Genomic DNA, 11,343 nt, shown 5'->3' on the forward strand with positions numbered 1-11,343 from the left:
ACACACAGCCCCCGTGTTAGGGACACACATAAGAACTTAATAAAGATATTTTTCTTGGTAACTGCTATGGGGAAACAATTTGCGTGGTGAAATTCTGGCGCTGCACGGGGAAAACCCAACCGGGGTGGGGGGCGGCATGTCGGCCCTCACACATTAACCTCGGTGGGCGCCAAGTTAAGGACACGCAGAGTGTTTTTTTACGGACTTAACAAAGCCATTTAACTTGCCAAGTGCTGTGCTCGGGCCCCCCTGACGCCTCGTCCCGGGGCGGTCCCGGGGCGGCCCCGGCGCTGAGGGCGCTGAGGGCGCGGCGGCCCCGCCCTGTCCGGATTCCCGGCTGCTGCGTCACCGCGCCGCGCGCGGGCCGGGCGGCGTCGTGCGTCACGGCCCCTCAGCCAATCAGCGGCCGCGCCCCCACCGCGCTCCGCCAATCGGCGTCGGGCGGATGCTGGCGGGGAGGGGGGGGGGAAGGAGAAGGAGCGCGGAGCCAGCGAGGCGGCGGCGGCACAAAATGGCGGCGGCGGCGGGAGGCGGCGGCGGCCCCGCGGGCCCTCAGGCGGCCGGCGCGGCCCCCGCCCCGGTACCGGGCCCCGGCGCGGTGCTGATCGGTGACCGGTTGTACTCGGGCGTGCTGATCACGCTGGAGAACTGCCTGCTGCCCGAGCACACGCTGCGCTTCACGCCGTCCATGAGCAGCGGCCTCGACCCCGACACTGAGACCGAGCTGCGCGTCACAGGCTGCGAGCTCATCCAGGCAGCCGGGATCCTGCTGCGGCTGCCGCAGGTGGGGCTGGGCGCGGGCGGGGAGGGGGCCGGGACTGAGCGGGGACGGGCTTTTCTTTGTGCGGGCCTCGATCTCCCGGTTACCGGCCGGGCAGGCCGCGGGGCCGCCCCTCGGTTACCGGCCGGAGAAACCCCGGCTGTTACCGGCCGGGCAGGCCCCGGGGCCGCCCCGCTGTTACCGGCCGGAGAGGCCCCTCGGTTACCGGCTGGAGAGGCCCCGGGGCCGCCCCTCGGTTACCGGCCGGAGAGGCCCCGCGGTTACCGGCCGGAGAGACCCCGGCTGTTACCGGCCGGGCAGGCCCCGGGGCCGCCCGGTGCTCGGGGCCGTTCCGGGCCTCTCCGGCCTTCCCCGGCCGCTGGGTGCCGGAAGCCGGTGATGTCAGCGCCTTCCTGCGCCGCCCCCGCCGCCTCCGTGTGAGGCTCGGGGATTGTGCAAAGATGGATTTCTTAAGGCTCCTTTGGAGTCGTGGTGACCTCGGGAAGGTTTTGTTTCCCGGAGAACTTTAGTCCGAACGGCCTCGTTGCTCTCTGAGCGTGAAACTTTCCAGCTACCGAGTCTTAGCATGTTCAAATATATGCAAATCATGACGTTATTAGATTCCCCCGCTCTTTCCACGCCCAAAAAGCAAATTTTTTTTTTTCTGGCGTACTTTCATAACTTTCAATTTTATTGGCTTTTGGGGTTCTTTTACCTTTTAATCAACTTGGAACATATTTTCACTTTTTTTTTTTTTTAGAAAAGAAATTTGGGATTTGATATTTGTATTTGACCTGTAGGCAGTATTTACAGCGTTGATAACATTTTGGGCAACTCAATTAGTTACTTAAGTATTAGTTCTAGATTTTTTTAGATACCATTAAACTTTCTCCCATGCTTAGTTAATCTTCTGGGTCTTAAATCTGTTAAAGTGTCTTTTTGGAACTGGTAGTTTTGTTCATGCCTGTTGTGATTTTTCTCTTGTTTTAGGTGGCTATGGCTACAGGACAGGTGCTATTCCAGCGGTTTTTTTATACCAAGTCTTTTGTGAAGCATTCCATGGAGGTAAGAAGGCATTAAATGACATTTGTAGCCATATTTATCTTCTGATCTCTCTTGGCAAGTTGTCATTTGAGATGTGATCAGCGTTAGGAACTAGCCTGGAGACTATAGTTATAGAGAAACATGATTTTACAAAGCTATTTAATAGTGATCTTTGTTAAATATTTCAAATTTCCTTGTTTTACCACTTTTTTTTTTTTCTTGTTATTCCTCCTTAAACTGTTGGAGGAGCTCAGTTCCTGAACTGGAACTGATACATTATATAAAATACTATATTTCATGCTTATTTTTCAGCATGTGTCCATGGCCTGCGTCCATCTGGCATCCAAAATTGAGGAAGCCCCCAGGCGCATTCGGGACGTGATCAATGTGTTCCATCGCCTCAGACACCTGAGGGAGAAAAAGTAAGCTGAGAATTCCAAATAATCTGAGCTATCTGTGTTGTGTTTTAGTTACCAAGCTTCATGACAGCATCATTCCCTGTTTCATAAATCAGGGAATATCTCAAAGGGATCTCATGAAGTGAGCTGACCCATTTTATTCAATAAATATTTTTGATGTTATAAATAATGGTGTCTTTTATTTTTACATGACCCAGCCTGCATGTGAGTCTCTTTGGGGTTAAGATGATTGTCTTCTTGACTTGCAGAAAACCTGTGCCTCTAATATTGGATCAAGAATATGTGAACCTGAAGAATCAAATAATTAAGGCAGAAAGAAGAGTGTTGAAGGAGTTGGGATTTTGTGTTCATGTGAAGCACCCTCATAAGGTTTGTAGTGTATAAATTCACTTCATAACCAGTGTCTCATGTTCTGTAATGCTTTGAGGAGGCTGCCTGACTGCATGGAAGCTCTGTGGACTGTACATGATAATTAGTGAAATCAGTGAGATTAGTTTCTTACCATCCTGATGTTTTCTTTCTCATTTAAGAGACTCTTACTAATTGGTCTCGTATCACTGCTGAGTGACGGCGAGGTGGATGCAGGTGCTCAGTATTCCTCGAAGGCAAATTGGATCAGTAGGTAGCTTTGGTGGTAGAAAATGTCACCTTAACTTAGATTCCTGAGCAGGAAGGAGTTTGGAGGCTTGGGGTTGTCATGATCACTGCTGGTGGAAACATGCTGAGGTATTAAAGCTGTGTGAGCCAGTTTAGTGTTTCGTGTGTGAAGGGCTTGGCTAGAAATGAGACAAGGCTCAATATAAAAGTAGCAAGGGATGATACTTGAAAGATACAATTCCCTCAAATGTTTAAATTGTGCCTTAATGGATAAAAGAACTTCCTACTTCTGTGCCAGCCGAGTTGGGATCTTGCTCTTCTCCAAAAAACTCCTGTTCAAAGCCTTCTTTTTGGGCCTGCTTGACATTCAGAATTTCCTTTTGTTATCCACCCCAGAGGACAGCTGCAGTTTTGTTAATTGGTGTGAATTCTGCTACTATTCTTCCTCTCTGTAGCTGTGTTTTCCTTCCAAACCGAAGGAAAAACCCTTAGAGCTGAACAAACCAAGGCACAGTGTCAGGTCTGTTCTCTGCAAGCACTGCCACGCTTCCCTCCCTGCTGATTGCAGTGAGCAGCTTTTTCTCCCAGGCTGCAGCTAAAAGGATTTGTGAGGTGTGTAGGAGAACAAAATCAATCAGCAAAATCCTTAAAGCAAACCCAGGTGGAGACAAGACCTGGCTGAGTAGCAGGATGGAAGGGCTCAGAAGGTCAGAGCTGGTGCAGAAGCTGTGTGGATAAACACTGGGGATGGTGCAGACCCTTCATGTGGAGTGTTGTAGGCCTTGAAAGAGGATTACAGATGCCTCATGGATGTCCCTCTGAAATAAGTAGGTGGCTCTCCAGATGCTTGTTAATAACTCAATAACCCATATCTTCCAGATAATCGTTATGTACCTTCAGGTATTAGAATGTGAACGTAACCAACACCTGGTCCAGACCTCATGGTAAGTTGATTTTCTTTGTTCTGAGAGACCAGAAGGGGCAGTAGCAGAAATATGTCACTTGAGGCACTGGGCAGCATTGCCCAGCAGTGCTTGGGGCCACACCAGACAGCTGCACTGTCCTTGGTGTGCCCCAAACTACTTCCCAAATGTTGATCGGCCTCTTAAGTTAGAGGCACTGTTTTAATGGTAAGGTAGCTTTCCACCCTGACTTCTCACTTCCCTCCTCTCTGCTCTGACTTTCCAGCTGAAGGGAAAAGGTTGGGTGGGTTAGAGTTGTTCCCTTGGGTTCTTGTTCTTCAGGGAAAACTTTAGGTGTAATTCAGGTCTGTTCCTAGTGCTGGGAAATGGCTTTTCCCAGGGCCTGAGCTTCATTACAGGTTGTATCAAAACCTCAGCACAGATAAATTTCTTTTATCTATGTGGATAATGCAAGATGTCAGCTTCTAAGACTGGATAGATGCATAGCCTGCATTCGTATTCGCCAGGAAATGTTCTTTGCCTTATTGCTCTCATTTAATAAATATTTGCTCGGGGGTGGGAAGCTTCTATAAAATTCCACGTCTTAAACTTTACCAAATAAGTAACGCTTTGAAACCATAATGCTTTTTAACAATACCAATGGTCTAAAAAAAACCTTTAGTGAATCCAAAGACCATATTTCTGCTGACTGAACTGTCTGGTACTGTGACCTGTGTGTAGAGAACCAGTTTTGACTTTTCTTTTCTGTACTCTTTTGATCAAAGGGTAGCCTCTGAGGGTAAGTGACTAAGACTTCTCCTCTGCTGCCCATGGTGCAGGGATAGCTGCCGTCTTCAGTCAACCCAAAGCTCTCCAAAGAGAAGGCTGGCTCTAGACAGGTGGTATATACATGATAGTAGAGTAACTGGCCAACTGCTTCTTGTGCTTATATTTTTATTTTTACTGTGCATTTTTTGATTGTTTGTATATTTGATAACCTGACCGTTGAAGTTCTGAAAGATTTTTATTTCTTTTAATGTTCTATTTCTCTTAACTGTTCTAATATGATGTGTTTCTATATGATAAAGCATATTAAGGTGGGGTTTAAATCTTTAAAAGGGATGAATTAACAACAAAAAAAAGAACAGTTTCCATTTGTAAACTAGTACACGTGTGAAGCTTGGAGACAAAATGTGATATTTAGAGACACTTCCCAGAAGCATTGCATGGAGCAGTGGAATGGGAGCTCTGGACTGCTCACTGCGAGGAATCTGCTTGTTATGGAAGGAGGGGGAGGTGGGGGGAGGGAGGGAGTTACGCCAGTTGAGAAAGGGGTCAGATGTTACAGTAACACATCTGTGTGCTCGCCTTTGTTGCTTCCAGTACCCGAAAACTGGTGGGTATCCAGTATAATTGGTTTTTGAAATGTGCATTTTTACAACATTACCTTTTTCTTAAGCTATTGTGACAAGGATTCATTTCCTCCAGTGTCTGACTGAGCCCACAGGGAAGATGTGCAGAGGCCAAACTTGGAAGCTGGCATGGTCCTCAATTTGGCAAATCAGCAAAAAGCTTTGCAGCTTCCAGATGTTTGAAGTCACCTTTTCCTTTATCACTTCTTTGGCCAAAAGGTTTGTGCTCTTTTTGCAGTAGGACAACACCAGGAGGTTTAGAAGTTCCTTTCTCCGAGAAAGATGAGCTGATGGTCAGTGTTGCTTCTCTGGGGCAGGAGTTGCTGTTTGTATAAACAAGAACAGAGGACAGCTGGGGCAGATGGGAGCTGGATACTCCTGGGATTCAAATTCCTCCTCTCTGTTCTTGTAAACAGTTTGCAGGTGCCTGGCCTGTGGTCTCTGGTTTGGATATCTTGGGGGTCAGTGAATCCTTGTATACTGGGTACCCACATGGTTAATTACTACTTTAAAGTATTACTTTAAAGACTTTTATTGTGTCTGGTTTTAGTTTTTCTCCATCTGATATTTTACTGACGTATGTGCTCCCAAGTCTAGACCTTCTAAAGCACATCAGCTGACAGGTTCACAGGAATTTACTTTGTGTATTTAAGCTTTAACAGCATAATGCTTAAGTGTACTGACTGGAATATGTGCAATATTTTACAGTTTTCTCATTCTGTGAATATACATTTTAAGCAACCTTACTGAAATGGGACAATTTGGAAACCTTATTTCATGTGCCAAAGAGGAGATCTGCCTGAATACTGACTGTTCTCCTGAACTGACGTTCCCACACACCCTGATTTCTCCTATGGCTGACTTTTTGCATCAAAAAGAATCCTGTTCTGGATGGAAATGGACCCTTAAACCCCACTGGAAGTTGAGCTGTGCTGAAGAGGACTGCATTTCATGGGAGAACTGCTACAGGAGCTGCAGCTTTTGCCACATACCTGGTTCTGCCCTATTGCAGGGGAACATGTGAACCTAAAATTCTTTAACTGAGTATTTCTGAGCACACTGTATGTTGTCTTGATGAAAATAACTTGTTTATTGCATGAGAGCAGGCCAGTAGACATCCAGCAGGAAAAGTGAAGTTAAAATTGGTTCTCTTCTCACCACTGAATTTTCAGCAGTCAGACTTTGTTTCTGTCACACATCCCTCCCCTTGAGGGATTTATTTTAGTTACTTATTTTATTTTTGTTTTAGTAAAACCATTCAGCTTCTCTTTAGATTTACAGGAGTATAATGTTGAAGTCTAGTAACTGAATGCAGAAAGAAATAGCCCTTGTAGAAGTAAAACCAAGTCAAGAACCCCAAAGAGCTTTGCAGTGCCTTGCAACCTTCTGCTCTCCTGTTTTTCAGGAACTACATGAACGACAGCCTGAGAACAGATGTCTTTGTGAGGTTCCAGCCAGAAAGCATTGCCTGTGCCTGCATTTACCTGGCAGCCAGGACACTGGAGGTGAGCCACACTTCCATGGATTTGGGGATTTTTCAAGCCTTTTAACAGCAGGAGAAATCTGAGCTTTGTCTCTCTCTCCCTTTCAGATCCCACTTCCAAATCGCCCACATTGGTTTTTACTGTTTGGAGCAACAGAGGAAGAAATTCAAGAAATCTGCTTAAAAATCTTGCAGCTCTACACAAGGAAAAAGGTTTGGTTCTTTTTCATGTTGGGAGCTCTCAGTAAAGGCTGCAGCTCAGAGCAGGAGTTGGAAAATTTGACCCTGTTTGAAACCACAGCTGCAAGCCTGGGAGTGAACAAAGAGCAGTCACTGTCTGGGACTCCTTGGATTTTCATTCCCCTTCCTGTGAGTGAGTAACCAGGAAATTCAGTTCTCACAAGCAGTGCTCCTGTGTTCACAGGTGGATTTATCTGATCTGGAAAGTAAAATAGAAAAGAAGAAATTGGCTATTGAAGAGGCAAAAGCACAAGCTAAAGGTCTGGTACCTGAGGGAGTCCCGAGCTTGGATAACACATCGGGATTTTCCCCTATCCCAAAAAATGGTAAATAGTGGATAACTCATTTTTAATAACTCTTTCTCATCTTTCATGTATATTTACCCTTTTGGGGAAGCATATACATGTGTGGTTTGGGGGTTGTTGGGGATTTTTTTAAGATGGCTTCTAGCACTACTCAGCTGGCAGGGTTTGAATAGCATTGTAACTTTGTGATTTCTTGAATCAGATAAAAGCTAAAATCAAATTAGTCTGAAATTAAGACTAGTTTAAACCCATATAGTCCAGGGACTTGCTTTTATGTGGATTTGGCAATAAACTGAAATACTTGCCACTGGCATGTTGTGCTAAAGCAATATTGAAGCAGAGGTGCTGTGGCAGGGGTTACATTTCGGGGTGTTGGGTGGGGAATTTGTTGGTTGAAAGTTTCCAGTCTGGTGCAGTCTCACCTAGAAGACAACATTCACCATCTTCTTCCCCAGTTTACCTTTCAAACAATGCTGAATAATTGGCAAGAAAAGGAGGGTGCTTTGCTGCCTTCTCTTGCAGTTCACTCCCCGGGGTTACTTCAATACTTTGGCAGAAATGTTTCAGATGAATTTCTGCCTCCTGTGAACTTGTTCAGCTCTGCTTGTGGGTGGCTGTGTGTGTGCAAAGCACAGCTGTGCAGCTCTGATCGTGGCAGAGGGGAGGCTTCAGTCCTTGCAGGTACTTTCCAAAGACATAACAAAGGCTTCTTCTTCCAGAGTCTCCAAAAGAGGTTAAAGGAAATAAACCTTCACCACTACCTGTGCAGGCCATGAAGAATGCTAAAAGGAAAACAGAGGGAGCCAAAAGAACCAGCTCCAACAGCCCAGTAAATGGGTAAGGTTTCATAAAGAAGCAGCTGCTTTTCTGCCATGGGTACCTGAAACAAAATAACTGAGTGTTCATGGTCTCTTGCAGTGTCCAGAAAGGAAGAGAGAGCAGAAGTCGAAGTGGAAGCAGAGATCAGAGTTACTCAAGATCACCATCGAGGTCTGCATCCCCTAAGCACAGGTAGGGTGTGCTCCCAGAGCCTCCCAGGCTCCAGTTTCCCAGTGCCAGCCTTGATAGCTCATCACCAAGAGGCTTTGAGGTGACCCAGCAGCGTGGGCTGCTCGTTAAACTCCAGAGTAACTCCAGGTGTGGGTGTTTACAGTATTACTGTAACTGAAGCTGTAGAATGGGATAAGAATTCCTAAAAATCAGTATTTTTACAGTAGCCAGGTGTAAGTTCAGGACACAAGATGAGTTTTCACGGGGTACTGAACAGCAAAATCCAAAATGAAGTTGGTAGAAGTTAAGAAAATCATGTTTGCTCTCCTTTTTTTCTAGGAAGAGTGAAAGTTACTCCACATCCAGTGGCTCCAAATCCCACAGCCGCTCGCGGAGCCGCAGCGATTCCCCTCCGAGGCAGTTCAACCACAGCTCCGGCTACAAGGGCTCCAAGGTCCGGAGCTACAAGAAATCCAAAGACTACAAATACTCGGCGCACAAAGCGCGCAAGTCCCGCAGCCGGAGCTCGTCCCGCTCCCGCAGCCGCTCCCGGGAGCGCTCCGACCACTCCGGCAAGTACAAGAAGAAGAGCCACTACTACCGGAACCACCGGCACGAGCGCTCCCGCTCCTACGAGCGCGCCGGGCACCGCTACGAGCGTGAGCACCCCGGGCACAGCCGGCACCGCCGGTGAGCCCCCCTTCCCGAGGGAATTCCCGCTGGTGAGCCCACTGGGGCTGCTTCCCGAGGGAATTCCCGCTGGTGAGCCCACTGGGGCTGCTTCCTGAGGGAATTCCTGCTGGGGCTGCTTCCCGAGGGAATTCCTGCTGGTGAGCCCCCCCAAGGGCTGCTTCCTGAGGGAATTCCCACTTGAGAGCCCCCTGGGGCTGCTTCCCGAGGGAATTCCCCCCACTGGTGAGCTTCCCCCCCCCGGGGCTGCTTCCAGAGGGAATTGCCTCAGGCATCCCTGGGCACAGCCAGTGAGCCAGGGCTGCTTCCCTGGGCACAGCCAGGCTGCTTCCCTCGGAATTCCCTCTGCCAGCAGAGCTCCTTCCCCCCATGTCTTGTGCAGTTAACAGGGTTCATCTGGCTCGTGCACCCCACCCCTCGCTTGAGTCGTGTTCTGCTGGCGGTTTGTGCTCGTCCATGAATCCAAAGGAAAGGCTGGCAGGGTGGGAAGTGATGCCAGGAGTGACCTGTGCCGGAGTGTCACCGTCACCTGCTCACCCTGGCTGCTCCTGTCCTGCTCTTCAGCGATTTCCATCCCCAATGCAGTGCAGTGTTCGGGATTTCCAGTCCTGCAGGCAGCAGCTCCGTGGCCCATCCTTGGAATGCTGTGCCCAGCAGTTCTTCCCTGTGGAACTGGAAAGCTCCTCATCCCCCTGGGAGTGGTTTGGTGCTAACAATGCCCTCTTTTCATACTGGCTCGATGATGTTGTACAGGTGGGAGGTGACTTTTTTTTAGACCTGTTGCCTATATTAGGTTCTCTGTGTATATATATTTTGCAGTGTTACAGTATATGGGAAAATGGCCTTCCTAGCCTTTACACTTTACCCACAATGTAAATAAGCATTTGTTTAATACAGGTGAAGATATATACAGAAAATTCAAAACTTGAATTCTATCAAAAAAGACTTGTGTAGAAAATTCTGATAAATGTGAAAGTATTTAGCTCTGTGCATTGAGAGTAGTATATTTTTATCTGTGCAATGCTGCGTGCGGGCCACCAGCTCAGAAGACATTTCCTATTATATCCATTTGAAGTGGTTGGAAATTCTTTACTCAGGATCTTTGACACTCTGAAGAATTAGTAGTTTGTCAGTCTGCATGCTTGATGAACAGAGCATTTAAAAACCAATTAGCAGAGCCCCACAGCCCAGTAGTATCAGTTCTAGTGGTATATCTGAGCTGTTACTCTCATGCTCCCTAATTTCATTAAAGTATTTGATTTTCTATTACATTCACTTGAGAGTAGTTTCTTATGAGCTACACCACTTGTGCCTACTCATAAGGAAAGAAATTTGTGCAAAATTAAGAGATTTTCAAACTGTAGTAGATTCGAGACTTGGAATTATATCCCTAATCCCTTAAAGGTGGAATTTGGGGCACCAAACATAACATCCCCCAATCCACAAAGATCTGAGGTGGAAAGTGCATTTCTCTGACTTCAGGAGTAGCTGGCAGGTCCCAGCTGAGCTTCCTGAGCTGTGTTTGCTCTGGGCCTCCTCACCTGGACAAGGAGAAACAGCTGGGGTTGATCTCTGAAGGTTGCACAGCTGGGCCTCAGGAGAATCCCATCCCCTGGGCTTCGTGCCAGCTCTTGGGGGCTGAACATCTGTGGTGGGTTTGGTGTGGGGAGCTGCTGGGACATTTGGGGGCAGTCAGTGCTGCTGCTGAGCACGGCAGAGTCCCCTGGCTGGAGCTGGCAGAAGTTCACCTGAAATGCAAAGCCCCACGTGTACCTGTGTGTGTAAACAGGGCTCAGCCCTGCAGGTGAGTTATGGCTTTGTTTTCTCAACCTCTGGGGACTCTACCATGGCTCTCACTCAGCAGAACCTCTCTCAGGTTGCTGTCTGAGCTGTTTCTGCTGTTCACCTGCAATTCTTTTTGCTCTGAGAGATGGTTGAAGGGACAGCACTGAAACCTGACTGGTGGGAGTCACTACAGGCTTGGCCCAGTGCTGATCATCATTCCTCACCTAAATCCCACCTGCTCTTTCCTCAGATAAAACCTCCTGCCTGCTCTGGCCACCCAGCCTCATCCTTCCTTCCTGGGAAATAATCCTCCAGGCTTCATATTTTCCCCAAAATGGCTCACCCAGCAGTAAATCCACTGTGTCAGAGCTGTGTTTGTGTCAGCAGGGGCTCGGGCACCAAAGCTTTCCTTTCCCAGGTGAGAGCCCAAAGGATTATTTCCCAGAGGTTGCCAATCCCTGCTGTGTGAAATTCCATTTGTGCCAACAGCTCCCAAGCACAAAGAGATCACTAAACAATTTTAGGCTGGATGGGGATTTTTTAAAAAAGATTTTCCAAACCCACCAGAATGTTGGTAATGCACAAAGGAAATTGTTCTGAAATGCACATAGTACGTGTGGGAAGGAAGCACCTTTAATGGATTAAAGCACCTGGAAAAGAAGAGTGTTCCAGAAGTTGCTGGAATGGAGCTTTGTTTGGAAGAAAAAACAGGTATC

At 47.6% G+C, this 11,343-nt stretch overlaps 1 protein-coding gene across 4 annotated transcripts; it reads left to right on the forward strand.

Moving 5' to 3' along the window:
- The first annotated feature begins 491 nt into the window (after window positions 1-491).
- Window positions 492-10,117, forward strand: CCNL2 (cyclin L2). Of its 4 annotated transcripts, XM_039563950.1 has the most exons (11): window positions 492-784; window positions 1,751-1,825; window positions 2,117-2,226; window positions 2,472-2,592; window positions 3,700-3,764; window positions 6,540-6,639; window positions 6,726-6,830; window positions 7,042-7,183; window positions 7,882-7,999; window positions 8,081-8,173; window positions 8,492-10,117. In XM_039563950.1, the coding sequence occupies exons 1-11, from the start codon at window positions 512-514 to the stop codon at window positions 8,844-8,846; spliced, it is 1,557 nt and encodes a 518-aa protein (XP_039419884.1). In that variant the 5' UTR covers window positions 492-511; the 3' UTR covers window positions 8,847-10,117. The 4 variants fall into 4 exon arrangements, with proteins under 4 accessions (XP_039419884.1, XP_039419886.1, XP_039419885.1 ...); XM_039563952.1 differs by lacking the exons at window positions 492-784; window positions 1,751-1,825; window positions 2,117-2,226; window positions 2,472-2,592; window positions 3,700-3,764 and adding an exon at window positions 4,529-6,195; XM_039563951.1 differs by lacking the exons at window positions 492-784; window positions 1,751-1,825; window positions 2,117-2,226; window positions 2,472-2,592; window positions 3,700-3,764 and adding an exon at window positions 4,529-4,621 and having other exon boundaries at window positions 5,843-6,639.
- The last annotated feature ends 1,226 nt before the right edge of the window (window positions 10,118-11,343 follow it).

The sequence above is a fragment of the Corvus cornix genome, chromosome 21, assembly GCF_000738735.6.
Source record: "Corvus cornix cornix isolate S_Up_H32 chromosome 21, ASM73873v5, whole genome shotgun sequence".
Lineage (NCBI taxonomy): Eukaryota > Metazoa > Chordata > Aves > Passeriformes > Corvidae > Corvus > Corvus cornix.

What these genes read in the sequence shown, in the direction of transcription:
- CCNL2 (XM_039563950.1), top strand. Translation starts at nt 512, where the DNA reads ATGGCGGCGGCGGCGGGAGGCGGCGGCGGCCCCGCGGGCCCTCAGGCG. An exon ending in TTGTGAAGCATTCCATGGAG is followed by an intron (nt 1,826 to 2,116) that starts GTAAGAAGGCAT and finishes CTTATTTTTCAG; the next exon opens with CATGTGTCCATGGCCTGCGT. An exon ending in AGCTCTACACAAGGAAAAAG is followed by an intron (nt 6,831 to 7,041) that starts GTTTGGTTCTTT and finishes CTGTGTTCACAG; the next exon opens with GTGGATTTATCTGATCTGGA.